Below are 22,027 nucleotides of genomic sequence, written 5' to 3'. Positions count from 1 at the left end.
GGCCTTTCCCTAAACCCAACTAAAACATGCTGATTTTTTTTTTTTTTGCCAAACCCGTGGCATGCAGAATTTCCCAGGCCAGGGACTGAGCCTGAGTCAAAGCAGTGACAATGCTGACCTTAACCGCTAGGTCACCAGGGAACTCCAAAGCATGGTGATTTTTTTTAAATGGGATAAATAAATTATAAGGTAAACTGAAGAATAAGTAGGTATTTGGAATATACACATTTATGTATAGATATATTTTTAAGACATCTCAATCAAAATGTTAACTATAAGGAAGGATAACTAAAAATCAATAACTAAGTAAGTTTACGTTTAAAAAGGAACAAGCTTGCCAAGATGGTGAATATTTGCCTAGGTTGCCACTGATGACCACAAAGTGACTGTTCTTTGCTCTGTCACTGTTGTAAGTATCCATCAGATCCACTGCGATAAATACTAGTTTTCATAAAAATTTTAAAAACCTTAGAATTAAACAATGAAACAATCCTGATAATCCTTTCAAAATGTTTTCTCTCACTTTTCCCATGAAGGCCTGACAAAGACTGCAGTTAATCAGGAATTCTCTTTCTCAGAAATAAAGCACATGGTTGAGTTCAATGTATAAGAGGTGACTATTATATGCTGACTTTTGTGGGTGGGTTTGTGAAGTCATTCTCAGGACTTAGAATGAACCATTTACAAGGTCTTAAATTATGTTTTATGTGGGTTAATCTTAGTAAATTACCCTTACTACTTCTTGATAACTGAAGCTGCAACTTTTTTTTGTATCCTCTGCAGCTATGTTTCTCAAAGTGCTGATATGTCTAGTCTTGCGATGAGATAAGGAATTTATGTCAGAAGGTCAATCAATTACTAACTGACTAGCTAGCTGACTTTCAATAAAGGCAGCAGTATACCGATTTATATCCTAACATAAACTGCTATCTTGTTGCAGACTGTAAGTTATTTGGGAACTGGCATCAACCCTCTTAGACCACATTTCAATCAGCAGTGCCCTACATCAGCCAGTACACTGCCTAAATGTGTAAGTGCTAAACGAAACTGATTAATTAGGAGCATACTGGTTCAAGCAGGAGTTCCTGTTGTGGCTCAGTGAATTAAGAACCTGACATAGTGTCCATGAGGATGTGGGTTTGATTCCTGGCCTCGCTCAGTAGGTTAAGGATCCAGTGTTGCCACAAGCTGAGGCATAAGCTGCAGATGTGGCTTGGATCTGTTGTTGCTGTGGCTGTGGCATAGGCTAGCAGCTACAGCTCCAATTCAACCTCTAGCCTGGGAACTTCCATATGCTGCAGGTATGGCCGTAAAAAAAAAAAAAAAAAAAGTTCAAGCAGCCACTAAAAAACAAAATCTGTTAAAGTCTGATATCAACCAAAGGGCAGGGAACAATACTCCCTCTGAATCATCCCCCCTTTATCACCCCGAACCACTGAAAGTGGGAGATCTTAGAGAAATGCATGGCTGAGAGTGAAACTTTTGGTTTTCGACAAAAATAGAATCATCAAAAGATATTAGAGAGTTTTCCCTCAATTCATCACGTCTCTATTCAGGAAATGTCTGCTACTATTCTAAGATACCATGATAACTACTGAACACACAGTTGTACAAATGAATTTCTTTCATAACAGAAAACATTTCAAAATGGAAATGTCAAAGATCTAATTAAGAGCTAATCTTTGCATAGAATACTTACTACCACTTCACAGTTTCATTAACCTTTATTAATATTAGAAATTTTCTCTACAAACTTACCCTTCATGAATTGATGATACACAAGAAGCTTCAACTCCTTGACTGGGGCTTAAGTGATTTAATTCCGAAAGTGCGCCCTCTGCAACTAAGAGATCCCTTGTTTCTGCATCTTCTAAAGTGCACATAAATCATACAGTTAACAACATTTTAAATTATTTATGCTCAATGTTTATGATTACTTATGGTCTTGTCCTAGCTTTTTAATAAGCTGTTGGGTCTACTTTTTTGTACTCTGAGGTTTACTCCCTTGGCATTAGACTCCAACAGTTCCTTCTTCTAATTCTCTTAAGCTAGGCCAAGAGGCCCTGTCAAACACCCTTTTTAATCTACCACTCTTAATTTTTGCTTAATAGGCACTGTGGCAAGGGGTTTTACATTTTACTACTCTCTTAATCCTCAACATTCAAAGTGGTGGTACTATTACCGCCGTTTTACAGATGAGAAAACAAAGGCATATACAGTTACACTGCTTATCTCAGATCACAAATCCAGAAACTGCTGAACTAATAAGCTTCAAATCTAACTTGTTACACTCTAGAGTTTATGCTATATAATCTATCATAAGAACAATAAAAAATTCTATTTGAGACTGCCTAATCATTTTAGTACTGATCAATGAAGACACTGCCATGAACATCCTCATCTAACGTTTACCATTCAAATATTTTAGTGGAATACAGCACAGCAAAAGAGTAATATAAACTTTTAAACACATGCTATTCATGAAGATAGTCCGAAATTCTTAAAGCAATTAATAATGCATGTTTATTAAATAATGCATATGTAAATTAAATAAGACGTCATACCCCAAATTTCCCTGGATTCGTACTTTAAGAAACGTTAGTTCAGCTTAGGCAGAAAACTACTTGCCCAAAGAAATCACTGTGACACAGCTATTTTAAGTATTTGGTTTTACAGATTTAAAGTTAGGAATTACCTTTAAATAAGCTTGTTAAATCTGTGCAAGGTTAAGAAACATGGAAATAGGCTAAGTTTTCTGATCCACCAATTCTAAGCCAAATCTTTCTCCTTCCTGGTGTCCCAATGGTCCCTTCCATGTCCCCCAGTGTAGCATTTATCAAACTGCACTGTACACGCTTACTTTATATAGTCCACTAAGCTCTAAATTACATGTGGGCAGATGCCACGTGTACTTTACTTGTTGTCGATCCTTAACACCAAGCACAGACAAAGGAGGAGCCCATCTACTGTGTATACATATTAGGGATTCAAGAATTTTTTGACAGAAGATGAATATAAAGACAATGAATTTGTGGGCCTTTGGACATTTATTTTCACTTTCCAGTGGTTGGTTTTTTGTTTTGTTTTGCCTCATCTATTTAAGTTTTACTGAAGTTACAGGTGATTTACAATGTTGTGATAATTTCTGCTGTACCAATGATTCTTTTGGGGATGGGAATGGAGAGTAGAATGAACTTCCTGTTTTCTGGGCAGCCTTCTATAAAGTTGAGGCTACTGGATGGATGAATTAATCGAGTCTGTAAAGTCAATATTATTATTTCTCATAGCTATAGGAAGACCTTAAGTCAGACTGACACCTGACATTTCTTCCTTAACCATTACTGTTCATCCTCCAAATTTCATTTCCAAATGAAAACAGAACACACCAAAGTTTTCCTCTCTTCAAATCTCCTATTTACTTAAAATGAATGGAACAATCTAAGTAAGCCATATTTCTAAGTGGAAAGAACAATATATGTATATTATGACTAGAACCTACTGCACTGTGATATGTTATGCTTTTCTTATGGTAGAAAAACTTCTGCTATGAATTTTGCTGAAGGATATCAATGGCCATTCTGAACATCTAGAAATGAGTTCTTACCCATTTGTTTCTCCAGGTCTGGAGGAGTTACTTCTGATTCAAACACATCTTTATCACTGTCCTTCTCACTTTGTCCAGTTAAATTAGTAATTAATTCAGTAGAAGAGCTCGGTGGCATAGAGGCCATGAAAATATCCTCCAAGTCTTCTGGTAATGGAGCATCCTGATACTCCAAGGTAGTCTGGTCTGATCTGGTTGAAGCATTGCTATGTTCTACGCTAATATCCAGTTTCTCCAAACCCTGTGAAGTTGTATCCTGTGACTTCACATCCACTTCTTGATGGTCTTTTTCAGGACTACTCATGGAAAAAGATGTTGTTTTATCTTTGTTCTTCTGCCATCCAGTTTCTGCTGGAACTCCACATTTATGGAAAGGTTCAGTAATGAACACTTTTGTTTTGCTGTCATCTGCAGCCTGTTAAGTAAAAGGTTTGAGGTAAAAAAGTGTACTAGTAAAAGTCAAGTCTAAGCTATCTGCCCCAATCACACCCACCCTTCCCATGTTCCGTTTTTCTCCAAAGATTTTTCTTAGTCAAGATTCACTTATTCTAAATCCATTCCTTCCAGATTCATGATTGAAAGTCAATGACTATTAATGATTCTCCAAGTGGTAATAGATCAGTAGTTTCAAAAGACTAAAAACACAGAATAGGCAAGATGCCCAATCAGCACCAACCAGTTCCTATTAACCCACAGTGGAGCTCTGAAGATGTATCCCCCTAAAAGGACAACCAATTAGGAACTTAATAAAAGAAGCAATATATAGGTTGAAAAAATAAATTTACAAAAAAACACGGCTCTTAATTCTAGTCCCATTTCTGCCACTAAATAGCTATTTGGTTATAGACAATTTAACTTGGTGCTTCTACCCCTATTTTCTTCACCTGTAAATTGCGGGTAAACAATGCCCTAAAAGTGCCTTTCTGAACTAACATTTTCTGATTTTATGACTATCTGCAAGACTTTATACAAAAATCAAGAGTGACATTATTTAAATTGATTTGTCAAACTGTTTATTTACAGAAGTTTATTAATTAGTAAGTCTTTTTTTTTTGGCCCAATATTATCAAACTTACTCTAGCAGCCCATTCTGTGGTCAAGCCTTCTTCCATGAATGAAATTCTAGTTTCTTTGAGTCGTAAAGGAGGAGTAAGAGACCTTCCAGGTGATAGGGAAGGAGATGCTAACGGTGTTGTTCGCAGACCAGACCTTAGGATGGATTGAGGAGTGAATTCGGCAAATCCAGAGGAAGTAACTGACATGGCCAAAGTCTTAGCTTTCTAGGGCAAAGAGCAAATTCAATTCACCATGAGTGTTTGTAAAAGGAACTTGCATAAGGACAGAAAGAGCCAAGTGAGTCACAATGGTGGCTATATTCTTATTTCCAATAAAAAGATCAACAGGAGCTCCTGATGTGGTGTAGCAGGTTAAGGACCCAGCGTTGTTTCTGCAGTGGCTTGGGTTCAATCCCCTGCCCATCGCAGTGGGATAAGGATCTGGTGTTGGTGCAGGTGTGGCTCAAATTCAATCCCTGACCTGGGAACTTCCATACACTGGGTGTGGCAAAAAAATTTTTTTAATTAAAATAAAAAGTTTTAATACAGATTACTGGAAAGAAAACACAGAATCGTATTCAGAGCTTAGTACACATGCTCTGATTTGACACCCAGTCTGGGAACTTCCATGTGTCACAGGTGTAGCTCTATAAATAAATTAAATAAATAAATAAATAACAAAATAAATAAAACAAGACAAAATAAAATAAGTAAAGTGCTAAGATAAATTATTTAACTATTGCTTAGAAAACTTTGGTTAGGTGAAAGAGATGATACTGTATGATGAACAGAAACTAGTTTAATTATAGCAAGCTAATCTAAATTAGTAAGACTGACTTTAAGAATGTTTTAGAAAAAATATAATTTCATCACATGAATCCAACAGTAACTGAATTATAAGAATCCTGATGGTTTAATATAATGAATAGAAATATTTAGCAAGAAACTAGTTAGAAATAATTCCTTTACTTAGCCTTTCTTCTAAGGGATTAGGAAACAGATTTTCTAAAGGACTATTAAACAGATTATTGGATCCCATCAGATCACTAAATTCCAGTAGATCTGTTACAAGATTACATTATATTATATTTTATTTTTTGTAGGGCCGCTCCCATGATACAAGGAGGTTCCCAGGCTAGGGGTCTAATTGGAACTACAGCTGCTGGCCTACACCACAGCCACAGCCATGCCAGATCCAAGCCTCGTCTGTGACCTACAGCTCACAGCAACGCTGGATCCTTAACCCAGTGAACGAGGCCAGGGATCGAACCCACAACCTCATGGTTCCTAGTTGGATTCATTTCCATTGCACCACGAAGGGAACTCTGAGATTATATTTTATATTTTATTCCCTTATTTAATTTCATTTAAACCTAGCTATAGGGAGTTCCCGTTGTGGCTTAGTGGTTAACAAACTGACTAGGATTTAAGAGGACACGGATTTGATCCCTGGCCTTGCTCAGTGTGTTAAGGATCTGGCGTTGCCGTGAGCTGTGGTGTGGGTCCCAGACACGGCTCAGATCCCACATTGCTGTGGCTGTGGCATAGGCCGGCAGCTGTAGCTCTGATTGGACCCCTAGCCTGACAACTTCCATATGCCAAGGGTGAGGCCCAAAAAAGAAAAAAAAAAAAACCTAGCTGTAAAAAACATAAAATGTGTTTTTCAACAGAAACCTCAGGAACTTAATCTTAGCAACCTTCTTTTCAACATCTTTTAATAACTATTTGGGGACTAGCATTTATTGAAGTATCTTTTATACAATTTGAAAAATAAGAATTCCCTGGCTTCGCTTTTTTTCTTTTGCTTTTTAGGGCCACATCTGTGGCAAAAGGAGGTTTTCAGGCTAGGGGTCTAATTGGAGTACAGACACTATGTTGAGTTCTTAACCTGCTGAGCCACATGGGAACTTCCCCTGGCTTCCCTTTAAATGCTGGATATCCAGAAACACGGGAAAAAAAAAAAAAGTTTCTGGGACTTAATCCAGAATACTGGACAAGGAGCTTGGTGATAACATGTGTAAAAACACTTTGACAATGGGAAGGTAAAAGCCAACTGTTATCAGTCATCAGAAGTTCAGTTTTATGGTTTCTCAGCTAATAATTTATGAGAGGGGGGAAAGAAAAGGCAATTTAAAGGTAGATACACTGAGGAGTTCCTGTTATGGTTCAGTGGTAAAAACTCAACTAGTATCCATGAGGACGCAGGTTCAATCCCTGGCCTCGCTCAGTGGGTTAAGGATCTGGCATTGCCCTGAGCTGTGGCATGTAGGTTGCAGAAATGGCTTGGATCCTGTGTTGCTATGGCTGTGGTGTGCTGTGTGCTGCAGAGCTGCAGCTCCAATTCATTCCATATAGCGCAGGTACAACCTTAAAAAGACACACAAAGACTCTCTCTCTCTCTCTCTCTCTCTAACTGCAGTGGCTCAGGTTGCTGTAGAGGCGTTGAGTTTGATCCCTGACCCAAAGCAGTGAGGTTAGAGGATCCGGTGCTGCCATGGCTGGGGCACAGATCATAGGTGCAGCTTGGATTCAATCCTCTGGCCTAGGAACTTCTATATGCCAGTAGAGTCATTTAAAAAAAGAAAAAGGGGAGTTCCCATCGTGGCTCAGTGGTTAATGAATCCGACTAGGAACCCTGAGGTTGCAGGTTCGATCCCTGGCCTTGCTCAGTGGGTGAAGGATCCGGCATTGCCGTGGCTGTGGCATAGGCCAGCGGATACAACTTCAATTAGACCCCTAGCCTGGGAACCTCCATATGCTATGGAAGCAGCTCTTAGAAAAGGCAAAAAGACAAAAAAGAAAAAAGGAAAAAAAGAAAAAAGAGTTCCCATAGTGGCTCAGTAGAAACGAATATAACATTCATGAGGACACAGATTCAACCCGTGGCCTCACTCGGCAGTTTAAGGATCTGGCGTGGCCGTGAGCTGTGGTGTAGGTGGCAGACAGGGCTTGGATCTGACATTGCTGTGGTGTAGGCAAGCAGCTGTAGCTCTGATTCAAACCCTAGCCTGGGAACCTCCATATGGCTCAGGTGTGACTATTAAAAAAAAAAAAAAAAAAAAGGGCACTAGATAAAGACATAACAGCAAAATGAATCAGAAATGGAAGTTTTTTTCAAAAAAGCAAACCCAAGAATGTACAATGTTAGAATAACACAAAACCTTGCTTTACTTTCACAACAATGTCATTGTTAACCTTCAGCATGACAACTGTTTATGTAAAGTTTGTTTATGAAAATATAAAAATATGGTAAGCATTTTAGAAAGACATCCACAGAAAAGAAAAAAGGAAAATAAAGGCTTAAAGCCCCCAATACCTAGAGACATCAATTATAAATAGCTTATTTCTCTCTGCTACTTGAAAAGAACTTCTTAGCTTTACCATGAATGCTAGATATGTAATACTCACCTTAACTACAAGAGGAGTTTCAAGTAAATGTAATTCTGAAGCCCTAGAAGCATTCTGACGCGATTCTTTCAATTGTGAACTTAGAGACAATGAACTGGATACCAGGTACAAAGGAGATCTTGGGGGGATGTGCTGAATAAACCCCAAACACTGAGAAGGCTGGGGAACAGGTTGAACAACCAAATCCAGCAGTCTGTAATCACAGTATACATAGAAATAAAAAATCCTGGTAACATATCTAAGTCATACTGAAGAAACAAAAGAATTAATATTCCATTTATTATGCAACCCATTTGCTACAATTCACTTTCATCAATACATAAAGTTCTTCCACCTACAAGTGATGTACATAATGAATACTGGTTTATTCACCTCTATGGTTCTGCTGATCACAATGAAGAGTAGACTCACCCCCGCCAAAAAAACCCCCACAAAAACAAAAAAACAAAACCTGTTAATTTTCTCAAATTAATGAGGCTACTGGCAAAATACAATGCTAGGATTCAACTAAATGGTTTTCTATAATGTCCTAGAGATTCAGTTCACATTAAATGATAATAATGATCTTATTGATGACTTGTATTTCAGCATGCAAAGTCCAAAGAGCTTAAAAACTTAATCTACAGATAAATAACAAACTTGAAAGTGAAATGTTCAGGCTACAACTTCTCTTTTTTTTCTTTTTAGGGCTGCACTTGCAGCATATGGAGTTCCCAGGCTGTGGGTCTAATCAGAGCTGAAGGTGCCAGCCATGGCCACAGCCACAGCAATGCCAGATCCTTAACCCACTGACCAAGGCCAGGGATTGAACCCACATCCTCATGGATACTAACAGGGTTCTCAACCCACTGAGTCACAACAGGAACTCTAGGTTACAACTTCTTGTGGACCATGTACATAAAGTCTCTCCTTCTTTCCCAATTTCCTAATGGTCTATTTTACGGCTAACATTTAGTAGCAATAAAAACACTACCTTTTTATTTTCCCAAGATGTCTATGTTAACTCAGTGAGAATAATCAGAAAAGTACATGTTTAGTGACCAGAAATAGAGTTTTATACTTGTTATGTCTTTTTGGTCATTCTATCCCTTAAGTTCAGACAAGATTTTTGCAATCAGAGATGGCAGACCAACAGAAATCATAAGTGCTTTAAGATTCAGCCATTATCTGTTGGGAAATATTTATAAGGAAGCATTTTTTTTCCTGCAAATACAGGGTCTTCGTATTTGTTATTCTGTACTAACTGTAGCTTTGAGACTTCTACCAAACCAGGAATATTCAACTGCTAGACATTTCTTTCTCTATTGTTTGTTCTGTTTCTTCCTTCCTTCTTTACCTCACTGGATTCAAATTTTGTTATTTGCAAAATGTTTGCTCACTCTTTATTTAATTCTTTTATTTTTTGGCTGCGCCTGCAGCATGTAGAAATCCCTGGGCTGGGGACTGGATCTGCACCACAGCAGCAATCTGAGCTGCTGCAGTGACAAAGCCAGATCCTTAACCCACTGCGTCATAAGGGAACTCCTGCTTGCTCACTTTTATACTGAGCTATTCCAAATAGATGTTTTGTTAAATGCCTTGCACTGTGCCAGCATTTATGATTAAGGCACCTATTTATGAATGACTGCTCCTCAAAAGAAAGGTCTGTACAACAAATGATGCCTACTGAGTAAAAGCAACTCAAGTTATATGTGAAAAAGGTATCAAGAAAAAATTTTTGATTATGATATTTTCTGGAGAAAATGTAGACAAAGTAAATAAACCTCAATCAACTCTATTCCATTTGTGTTAATACAGCTTGAAAGAATTTTCATTATACTTCTTTAGGTGCTTAGGCCATTAGTCAACAGTCTCAAAACTTTTATTATCACTCCCTTCTTAAACCCCAGTATTCAAGTACAAATAGACTGAGAAAAGGTGACTTATAGGAAAAATATCAAAACTACTGGTATGAAAACAGAATGCCAGTAATAATGACTTGTACTTGAAGCAATCTTCCACCATCTCCTGAGCAAAAAGAACCTCAATCTAATATAATCTAATCCAAAAAATGTAAAATTCTTTCAAGACTTGAAAATATGTCCATTATGTACACCACAAACAGCTCTGGCTCCAATCATTTTTTATTAACTTAGTCTGAGTATATTATTCTTAGTATCACAAATCCAGATAACTTTATTCCCACAAAATAACGTGGGAATGCAAACAATAAAAAATTTGCAACAATTACGGTCATACTATTAAAGACAAGGAATCATGACATTAAGAGACAATAGTGGAGTTCCCGTCATGGCACAGTGGTTAATGAATCCGACTAGGAACCATGAGGTTGTAGGTTCAATCCCTGGCCCTGCTCAGTGGGTTAGGGATCCGGCACTGCTGTCAGCTGTGGTGTAGGTTGCAGAAGCGGCTCGGATCTCGCGCTGCTGTGGCTGTGGCGGGCAGCTACAACTCCGATTTGACCCCTAGCCTGGGAACCTCCAAATGCCGCAGGAGTGGCCCAAGAAATGGCAAAAAGACAAAAAAAAAAAAAAGAGAGAGAGAGAGAAACAATAGTTTGTCCTCTGCTTTGATGATTATGAACAGGTTTCAAGTATACAATGTTCTTAAATAAATATTTACAATTGCAATTTCATCTTGGATGCAAAATTTCAATTTAACTATATACTTTTCTGATACCACAGATTAAGATATAAAAGTATTATTACATTTGAAGCCACTTAAAAGACATTTTAGTAAGCTCTGTTATACAGGAGAAAGCTTTAAGGAGCCAACCAAGACTAGCTGGGATATATAAAAACTACCTTCATTCATGGATCAATTAACAAGGGGATTAAAGAAATCATTAAGCAAAAATTCTAAACTGAATACCAGCTGATGTAAAATTTCTTAAAATCACCATAATATTGCCCAAGTTATTATTATTTTTTAATTTGATGGCTGCACCCACAGCATATGGAAGATCCCAGGCCAGGGATCAAATCCAAGCCACAGCTGCGACCTATGCCACAGATGCAGCAACACTGGAATCTTTTAACCCATTGCGCTGGGCCAAGGATTGAACCTGCACCTCTGCAGTGACCCTAGCAGTAGGATTCTTAACTCACTACACCACGGTGGGAACTTCCTGAGTTATCTTTTAAAAAGCAAACAGTAAAAACTCACTCAAAAGTTTTATGTAGTTCCTGTCGTGGCTCAGTGGTTAGGAACCATGAGGTTTCGGGTTTGATCCCTGGCCTTGCTCAGTGGGTTAAGGACCTGGCGTTGCCGTGAGCTGTGGTGTAGGTCTCAGACACGGCTCAGATCCTGCACTGCTGTGGCTCTGGCATAGGCCGGCGGCTACAGTTCTGATTAGACCCCTACCCTAGGAACCTCCACATGCTGCAGGTACAGCCCCAGAAAAGACAAAAAGACAAAAAAACCCAAAACAAACAAAAAAATCCCCACTCACGAATTTTAAACAATATTTTAAAAAATGTTAAAGAGAGTGAAAAATTAAAGTGTAGTTATTATCTATCACATTAATTCAGTATTTCACCTCACACCAGTCAGAATGGCCATCATCAATGAGTCTACAGAAAATAAGTGCTGGAGAGGGTATGCAATAATATCATACTAAGTGAAGCCACTCTATGAGGACAAATATTGTATATTACAATATTATAATTATTGTCTAACATTGTCTTTTAAAACTAATTTAATAAATTCTTACCTAGAAATTTTTTGTGATGCTTTTGAAATTGGTGTTCCAACAAAAGCCTCAGGCAGTTCTAGATCTGGGAGAGAATATACTACAGGAGATGGTGCCTCTATTTTAGGACTACAAAGAAAATAAAAATTTAACTTTTGATTATGTATCATGAGGATTAAATTACAAATGTTCTAAGAAGGTGAGATTAGATGGGAGAGGAAAGTTTTCATTTTTTTACTTTGTATATTTCTGTTTATTTGTAAATGATAATGAAGCCACTTGGTTTTAAATTTAAAGACAAAAAAACATTCTTCTTGCAAGAAAAATAGCCAACATAGAGTTTTCCTTTGTATATATACTAGTCAACTCTAAGGTTGGATTGTTATGAATATGGAGTGCTGATATCCAGGAAAGATTAACAAACAGCATGACTATAGAAGGTGTAAGAAAAACATTACCTATTGTAGCCTGAGAGGCTATTTTTAGGTTCACTGCTTGCCCAAACTTCTCCAATTTTAGATAACACATTATTGATGAAAGTAGATCTTGTAAACACAGTCCCTGTTACTGCTTGCTTTGGAACTGCTGATAATGGTTTCGGTCTAGAAACTGTGAAATGAAAAACGTAAGATTTAATTTCATCTCTAACACCAGGATTTTAATAGCAGATTAATATGAAGGATATGAGAAAATGAAACACAACATAAGACTAGTTAAAATCTTATTTGGTTCGGCAACATCTATGCTGAAATTTAACAATGTGGGCTTTTAGGAGATGGTAAAATGATTATTCTACATGTTTTCTACAAGTAAGAGAGGAGTCTTCAAATGAAATAAAGAGTTCTGTCATTTTGTACTAAATAAAGTGTACAAAGTTCTAAAGAAAGCTTTATATTTCTTAGGGTAGAGTGGCCAGCAAAAAAAAGCACCATTGTGATGAATCAAAGCAAAACTGAGCTAAACAGAAAACAATGGGAGTTCCCACTGTGGCTCAGTGGATTAAGAACCCAAAGTTGCCTCTATGAGGAATTAAGTTCAATCCCTGGCCTTGCTCAATAGGTTAAGGATCTGGCATTGCTGTAAGCTGTATCACAGGTCACAGACTTCGTGACATAGGCCTCAGCTCCAGCTATGACTGGACCCCTGGCCCAGGAACTTCCATACACTGAAGGTGCAGCCGTAAAAGGAAAAGATAAAAAAAAATAAAAAATAAAAACAAAAAGAAAATAACAGTGGTTTCAGAAGGTATCTTTTCAAGCCCAATACTTTATGACATTTTTCAATGAATCCTTACCTTCTCGAAGAACTGATGATGCCGACAAACGGTAAGGCTTAGCTCGCTCAATGGCCAATTTTCGCTGAACTCTGGGAAGAATTTTCCCATACTGGTCTAATATAGAATTTCGAGCCACCGATCTTTCCCGCAAACGAGGATCACGATCATTCTGTTGAACATAAGTAATAAAAAATTAATCTTCAAAAATGTTAGGTGCTATGTTTCTATATTTATCATTTAAAATATAATTTATGAACATCCAAGAATATCTTCCTCCTCCCTATATATTCTTCTGCACCAAAGACCTCATACACACACCTAGACTGCTTTACAAATCTTTATCCATGAATAAATTCCCAGCTTTGTTTATTCACAAGAGCAGTATTATTTACCAAGCAACATGTTTCTTCACACACACCTCTGAGCATCCTCACAAAATGTCATTTTATCATTCAGGAAACAAAGGTTCAGAGGCTGTGTTCCAAGCACACAGAGCAAATTAAGAGTTAGTCCAACTCAAGTCCACGCTTTTCACTCTATTATTTCCTGTCCTCTACCAAGTCCTCGTTTCCCTGAGCGTAGCACTTAGTCTAGCAAGATTGTGGGCAGATAGATATCTAAACAGAAATGGCATATATTTTTAATATTTATAATGGCTTATTATGCTATAAAAGAATTAGGTTAAGTAATAATACCCTGTTTCCCAATTCTGCTACAGAAGGTAAGAGACTCTCTATGCTCAAAATTATACAAAGCCCAGTGGCTACCAAACTATAAGCTCCCATATAACAAAGGCACCTGTTTTCCCTATTCTCTTGTCCCCCATAATGAAACAAGTTTAACTGTACCATAAGATTAATTTTCAGAGTTTGGTTAAGCTTCAGGGCAGGAATATAATTGGCACGTTGCAAATGATGAACTAAAAGGAATTCATGATTCTGAATACTGGCGCTGGACTGTAAAAATTTCACCAAACACTCCTAGAAAGAACAAAATAGATTTGTAAGCTACTAACTTATCCTGAGTTTTTTGGTACGTTTATATTCATAAGTCATTACCTGCTCAGTGTCTGTAAATGGTAGCTTAAGTAAATCTTCCATTAAGCCCATCTCCTGACAGACTTCATATGTGTGCTTAAGCAGCTCCTCTATATTCAACCTACTAGAATGTTGTCGCATCAAATCCCAGGCCTCGACCATGCACCTGAAATCAATATTTATCAAAGTTTAGTTTTAGAAAAGCTATTTAAAATATTCAAATATTCATAACAGGAGTTCCCATTGTGGCTCAGCAGGAACCCAACATAATGTCCCTGATGTGGGTTCGATCCCTGGCTTTGCCCAGCGGGTTAAGGATCTGGCATTGCCGCAAGCTGCAGCGTATGTCACAGTTGTGGATCGGATCCAGTATTGCCATTGCTGTGGCATAGGCCTGCAGCGGAGGCTCCAATTCACCCCTAGCCCTGGAACTTCCATATGCCACAGCTGTGACAAAAAAAATAAAAAAGAAATATATGTGTATTTATATACACACACATAACACATATATATACATACATATATAGAAAACAAATCACCTGAAGAATCTCAAAGATACCTTGTACATGTAATTTTAAAGTATTTTAAGAAACTGTTGACAAGAAGACAAGGCATTGTTAAAGACTTGTTTTTAAAGACCTGCATAAAAAACACTTTATAATAAAGTGTTGACTATCACATTTATTTACTGAATCCACACTGAAAGTAAAAAACAGAATCTCTGTATGGGGAGAGAACGGTCTCAAGCATATGGGTTGGTTACCCTCAAGATCACAAGGCTGACTGAGAGCTGCAGCTCCCTGACACTGCCCAGCATCATTAGAGACAATCATACTGCGATTATCAGCTCAGGAAAGGATCAAAATTCAAAGTACAGTTTCTACTTCATATATGCTTCGCACCATTTTAAAGTTCAAAAATTAGGTCAAACCACCAATTATTAAGACTTACGACTTATGATGCTAAGTCAAGGAATGTCTGTACCCAAGAGTTCAATAAGACAAAACCAACATGGTCTGGACAGAAATGAAAGATTTGCGTGGTATGACAGAGAAAAGAGAGGTTCTTAAGGAAGTGACACTCAGTATGAAAAGAATGGAAAAGAAAATGAGCAAAGGCCTATAGATAAAAATAGCATACTGTGTATAGAAGGGAAAGGGCTTAGAGCTTAGTAACAAGACAATTCGGCTGACCTACAGCAAGATCTGACCTGAGAACTTGGGTCAAATTAGACAGTTTTAGATACCATGTTGGGTGGCTGAAATGTGCTTCTGTGGACCATAAATAAGGTCATTAAATAAAGCTTCTCATGATATACTGTTAAGTGAAAAATAAGTTTAAAACAGTATAATAATTACTATTTCTAAAAATTAACCAATAAACAAAGCCTATAAATAGGTATTCATTTAATTAGATAACAAAATGTCTTGGAAGCTATACACTAAGATTGACAATGATTAATCTGAGAGGTAGAATTTTTGTAAGGGCTGATCATTTTCAAGGTAGAAGGGTAGAATAAAAAATGGCAAATATATATAGGAATAATTTTCTCAGGAAATCATCATTCCTAATTTTAAGTGAATAGTAATTTTGATTTTAATAGCCATCTTAAAAAAGCTCTAGCTGTAAAATTTATTGAGATTATCACAAATACTGAAATAAGAGCTTGTAAATAAATGACATGCTTAAGAAGCAGAAAACATCTGAACAAAGTTACAGCAATTAGTGTTCACGATAAAAATGCGTCTGAGAAGTTTCAGCAGCACTGTCCCAGACTTCTTATAGATACAAAGTTCTCAGGAGAAGCAAATCCTACTGCTGGCAGTTCAAGGCCCTGTTAAATTTTATTGTTTGTGGACGAGAATCTAATAACGTATTCCACAGGACTTATAAAACCAACAATTCAAATAAGTAAAACATTTAGGGGTATTCCCTAAAAATCTCCACCTGAAATTAGCTTTCACTTCTCTTTCTACCAGGACAGGCATTATACTGTGGGAAAAACCCAAAAGACACAAAAGTCTGGAGCTCCCACTGTGGTGCAATGGGATCGGCAGCATCTTGGAAGCACTGGGACATGGGTTCCATCCCTGGCTTGGCACAGTGGGTTAAGGATCTGGTATTACTGCAGGTGCAGCTTAGGTCACGACTGTAGCCTGGATCTGATCCCTGGCCTGGGAGTTCCATATGTCACAGGGTAGCCAAAAATTGGGAAAGAAAAAAAAAAAAAGACACAGAGGTCATAAATAAAAATATTGGTAATTCTGACTTCATAAAAGAAAAGGCTCTTTATGAAAAGATGAAGTCTATCTTTACAGTGAGACTAATCACGTTAATATTTCCATTTTCACCTATCAAATAGATAAATGCCCAACTAAAAGATATAGCATAAGGTGATGGGGTGTTAAATTGGTATGACATTCACAGAAACAACCTAAATGTCCATCGACAGAGGAATGGACAAAGAAGATGTGGTACAGGGGAGTTCCTGTCTTGGCGCAGTGGTTAACGAATCTAACTGGAAACCATGACGTTGCAGGTTCGATCCCTGGCCTTGCTCAGTGGGTTTAAGGATCTGGTGTTGCCGTGAACTATGGTGTAGGTCGCAGGCGCAGCTCAGATCCCGAGTTGCTGTGGCTCTGGTGTAGCCCGGAGGCTACAGCTCCAATTAGACCCCTAGCCTGGGAACCTCCATATGCCACAGGAGCAGCCATAAAAGGGCAAAAGGCAAAAACCAACCAACCAAACAACCAACCAAAAAAAAAAAAAAAAACCCACAGCAGAAACAGACTCACAGACATAGAAAACAAACTTATAGTTACCAAAGGAGATGGGGGGCATAAATTAGAAGTTTGGGATTAATGAATACAAACCGCTATGTATAAAACAGGCAAACAACAAGAACCTACTGTATAGCACAGAGAACTACACTCAGTATATTGTAATAACCTCTAACAGAAAAGAACCCGAGAAAGCATATATACATATATATGAACATATATAAATATAACCAAATCACTTTGCTCACCTGAATCGCCTGAAACTAACACAACACTGTAAACCAACAATACTTCAATTAAAAATAATTAAAAATTTTCTTTTCAAAAAAACCTGGCATGACACTTAAGGAAATCAACATACCATTACCAAAATTATAATTGCAAATATCCTTTCACCCAGTAACTCCACTTCCAGGATTTTACCTTATAAAATAAATCTGCACTTGTGTAAAATGTTTGGTTACTCAATACACAGCAGTGATTAAAATGGCAAAAGATTAAAAGTACCTAAATGCTCACTAAGGGAAGCCAGTTAAATAAGTACTGGTACATCCACACAACAAACCCCCATGCACTGATTAAAATAAGCTCTTTATATACTTATTAGTGAAATGAACTGTCAACTACATTAGTTTAAAAAGTATACTGCAGAAGAAGTTCCCTTGTGGCACAGTGGGTTAAGGATCCAGTGTTGCTGCAGCTGTGGCAGAGGCCGAAACTGTGGTGTTGGGTTTGATCCCTGGCCAGGTGACTTCCACATGCCAAGGGTGCAGCCAGAAAAACAAAACAAAAGCAGTGTATTGCAGAACGGTGTATACAATGCTGTTGTATTGGCAGAGGGAGATGGGCACATTTATATTATATATATTACATATGCATTTGCTTAGGTATATGCGAACATTTTAGGAAGGATACACTAGAAATTATTAATGTTGACTGGGTACTGGCTGGGAATTCACTGTGCATCCTTTCGTACTTTGGAAAGAAGCATGTAAATATCTTACTATTCAAAAACAGAAAGAGCCACATTCTCATCCCTCTTCCCATGGATATATGCTGAAGTTTTCCACTTTAAAGTTTAATAGCCAGTCCCAGTTGAGCAGATATACTAGCAGGAGTAAGATTAACTTAAGGCTTATCAAATGTTAGTCTAATAGCAGTGAGCAAACCTGAAAGCAAAAGACAAATGATAATGTCTTTTTCCAGTTTCTCCCATAGCAGGAGACACAGTTACCTCCAACTTCAAAAAATTGATGCTCCATTTTGGGCTAAACCTTACATAAATTTTAAAATAAGTCAGTCTCCAAATTCTCATTATTCTCCTGCTTTTCATGGGAGAAAGGCATGGTGCTAGGAAAAGTAATAAGAAAATCAATTCAACTGATGAAAAGCTAAACTAAAAGTTGACAGTAAATTTCAATAAGGAATGTACAGGGATTCTTGGCAATACGGCAAAGAAGATAGCCTGAAAAACACTCCTGTAACAGCTCTAAAAATGTTAGATTGAATATATTTAAATATATAAATGCAGCATAGAGATCACACTGAAAAAGATATTCTAGAGAGGTGAAACAAGCAACTACTGATTTCTAGTGATTAGTGTAAAAGTTAAAATATTAGGGGAAAGATATACCCCAAGTAACGGAATGTTGGTGCTGCTACATTAACTCATGGTGGCTACTGTATAATAACAAAAGGTTAAAGTCATTAAAAAATAAGTTTTAGGAGTTCCTGTTGTGGCTCAGTGGTTAACAAATCTGACTAGGAACCATGAGGTTGCAGGTTCCATCCCTGGCCTCACTCAGTGGGCTGGGGATCCGGCATTGCCATGGGCTGTGATGGAGGCTGCAGTTGCAGCTTGGATCTGGCATTGCTGTGGCTCTAGCGAAGGCTGGTGGCTACCGCTCCGATTAGACTCCTAGCCTGGGAACCTCCATATGCCTCGGGTGTGGCCCTAGAAAAGACAAAAAGACCAAAAAAAAAAAAAAGTTCTAAACTCTTATGTACTTATGTATTTGAAATACCAACAGCAGTATTATGAAAAATGGACTCATCCTTCATTAGAGTAGGCAACTTGCATGCCTTTCTTAACTTATTAAGCAGACCACACACACACACAGACATCATTAAGAACACAGAAAGATTAAAACCACACAATAAATGGATTGATTTTTAGACAAATACACTTGAATCTCACCTAATAAATGAGGAACACACTGACTACTTAACCATGAATACAAGTCTTAATGAATTTTAAAGGAAAGGCACCACACCATGCAGTCACAATGCAATTAAGTTTAAAAAGAACAAGATAACTTTTAAATTCCCATTTGTAAATTAAAAACTTCTAAATAATAGGAAGATAAAATAAATTACAGTGAAAATTTAAAAATACTTATTAGATAATTAAAATTGGGGTATGCTGCCAAAATACAGAACATTCAGATTTATATTTTTATATTAGTGAAGATTAAAAGTTGAAAATAAGAAATCATTTGGCCTGAGTTAAAAAAAAAAAAAAAAAAAGCACAGCAGAATAAACCCATAGAAAGTGGGGAAAAAGAATGAAGACAATGATGACACCGATACAAAAGCGTTTTCCAGCTCTACTGGGCTTTTTGTTATTAAGACTGAATACTCAGGAGTTCCCGTCGTGGCGCAGTGGTTAATGAATCCGACTAGGAACCATGAGGTTGCGGGTTCGGTCCCTGCCCTTGCTCAGTGGGTTAAGGATCCGGCGTTGCCGTGAGCTGTGGTGTAGGTTGCAGACGCGGCTCGGATTCCGCGTTGCTGTGGCTCTGGCGTAGGCCGGTGGCTACAGCTCCGAATAGACCCCTAGCCTGGGAACCTCCATATGCCACGGGAGCGGCCCAAGAAATAGCAACAACAACAACAAAAAAGACAAAAGACAAAAAAAAAGACTGAATACTCAATGTCACCAGCTGAAAATCTAAAGCTGTTAACTTCAAGTACTGTGCATCAACATTACTTTGCAAGGAACTTATCTGCCAAGCCATAACTGTCCATTAACAGAGCTCATACAATTGAAAAGCTACCAGCATAAAGGTTTTAGAGAAAGAGAAAGATGATCCTACCAAAGAAAAGGTAGTAAAGCTAGAGTCAGGAGTCAGGCTGAAAGGTTAAACAAATGATGGCAATGATGGTTAACTTAAAAAATTCAATCTACCACCATTTACTAATGACTTACCACTTGCAATTATAGTAGTGCTTATGTGATTTAACCCCCATAATCCTGCAAGGTGATCATTATTAATCCCATTTTACCAATGAGGAAACCTAGCCTCAGAGAGGATCACTTAACTGCTTTTAACCATATTTTAGAATGTAGTAGAGTTTAGGTATAAATTCAAATCTATTTGAGTCCAAAGACTATGCTCTTAACATCTCTGCTATCATCAGTACCCATTCCAATATCATCATTTTTTTTAAGGTGTAGATTAACTGCTAAACAATGTCATCTTTAATACAAATTCAAATAATAGAAAATCAAGCAACACCTCATTTATCTAGCATGGAGTGAGTCTAGAGAGAAGATTAGTATCTTGATGGTTAAAATAACTTTTTCAGCTATTTTAACTACTGCTATGCAATCATGGCCTATTGTTGTTAGAAAGATCTCTGTGTAGCCTGACATCTCTTAAGACTTTTAGTTCAAACTTCCCAAGTTTATTAGCCTTTTTCCCTGTTTCAAGGACTCTGTGGTTAATCATTCTGTTGGATTAGAGATGTAGGTATCTGGGGAAATTACGTGATTAAGTACTAAAACACAAAATATATCCCAGAACTCTGCTTTCTTGAATAAGTCCCTAAAAATCAGCTTCCTTGTCATGTACTTCTTCCTGATAAAAGTAGAGTACAGAATATGTAGCTGCATGACCTCCTGAGCAATGAAACATGGCTGCCTTTCTGCAAAACTATCAGTTCCAAAACTTTAAGCAGCCTCTTCCTATCTTGTTTTCCTACATTCAAGAAAAACAAACAAACAAACAAAAGGATGAAATCTTGCCATTTGCAACAACACAGATAGACCTTGAAGGCATTATGCTAAGTAACTCTGGCAAAGACAAGGCAAATATCTTAACGTGGAATCTAACAAAAACAAAAACTCAAGAAAACGATCAGATTTGTGGCTACCAGAGGATGAGGGCGGGGAGGGCATGAAACAGGTGAAGGGTCTAAAGATACAAACTTCCAATTATAAAGTAAGTCATGGTTAATAATACTGTACTGCATATTTGAAAGTAACTAGGAAATATCTTTAAAGCTCTCATCACAAGACAAAAAAATTCTCTAACCATGGATGGTGACCTGTTAACTAGACTTATTATGATGATCATTTCATAACACATAGAAATTCAAACCATTACATTGTATACCTGAAACCAACAGAGTATCTTACATCAATTATACCTCGATTTAAAACCAAAAACCTCCATTATCTTTAATTGTCTTAACAGCGGGCTTCTGCCTCTAACAATATTCAAGTCATTCTTCATTTACAGAACCAGTAATTATTTTAAACATTTATTGAATCTACCTCACAAATAGCATTTTGAGTGGTCCTTTGTTTTTATTTTTGCACTTACTGTAAAGGACATTTAATGATGCCAGTTTTCTAGGTACTAGATACTTGGGGCTTTAATATACTTGAGAAATAAGGTTTCAAAATTATATAAAGATTGTATTATAAACATTACATAATGTTTTGCTATGGCTAAGGGAGAGGAAATAAGAATCTGGCAAATGAAACATACTATAGATGAATCAAAGGACAGTGAAATCAAAAAGGAAAAACACCTAATCTTTCAAACTTTTTTCCCCAAGGTTCCAACATTTTCTCTTCTCATGAAAAAGCATTACTGTTCAATTACCACCTCTTAAGTCACTAAAGAATGAGAAGCTTACATGCAACTGAAAAAAATTTACATGGTACTTGCCTACCAGTACTAAAACTCAACCCATTTATTAAACATTTAGGGAGTTCCCGCTGTGGCTCAGTGGAAACAAGCCCAACTGGTATCCATGAGGATGCAGGTTCGATCCCTGGCCTTGCTCAGTGGGTTAAGGATCTGGTATTGCTGTGGCTGTGGTGTAGGCCAGCAGCTGCAGCTCAGATTCAACCCCCAGCCAGGGAATTTCCATATGCTGTGGGTGT

General features: G+C 37.5%; 1 protein-coding gene across 3 annotated transcripts in view; it reads right to left on the bottom strand.

The window, feature by feature from the left end:
• The window catches only part of AHCTF1 (AT-hook containing transcription factor 1), a 79,427-nt gene that overhangs the window by 13,106 nt on the left and 44,294 nt on the right, over positions 1–22,027 (bottom strand). For all 3 annotated transcript variants that reach the window (XM_047754523.1, XM_047754522.1, XM_047754521.1), the window contains 9 exons: positions 14,093–14,237; positions 13,883–14,014; positions 13,053–13,203; positions 12,217–12,367; positions 11,780–11,887; positions 8,068–8,260; positions 4,681–4,884; positions 3,605–4,019; positions 1,759–1,870 (listed from right to left, as the gene is read on the bottom strand). In XM_047754523.1, coding sequence (XP_047610479.1) covers positions 1,759–1,870; positions 3,605–4,019; positions 4,681–4,884; positions 8,068–8,260; positions 11,780–11,887; positions 12,217–12,367; positions 13,053–13,203; positions 13,883–14,014; positions 14,093–14,237 — 1,611 coding nt within the window. The remainder of the gene's footprint in view (positions 1–1,758; positions 1,871–3,604; positions 4,020–4,680; positions 4,885–8,067; positions 8,261–11,779; positions 11,888–12,216; positions 12,368–13,052; positions 13,204–13,882; positions 14,015–14,092; positions 14,238–22,027) is intronic.

Source organism: Phacochoerus africanus, chromosome 12 (genome assembly GCF_016906955.1).
Source record: "Phacochoerus africanus isolate WHEZ1 chromosome 12, ROS_Pafr_v1, whole genome shotgun sequence".
Classification (NCBI taxonomy): Eukaryota; Metazoa; Chordata; class Mammalia; order Artiodactyla; family Suidae; genus Phacochoerus; species Phacochoerus africanus.
Note: the sequence above shows the minus strand (reverse complement) of the source record. Positions and strands in the feature narration are given on the sequence as shown.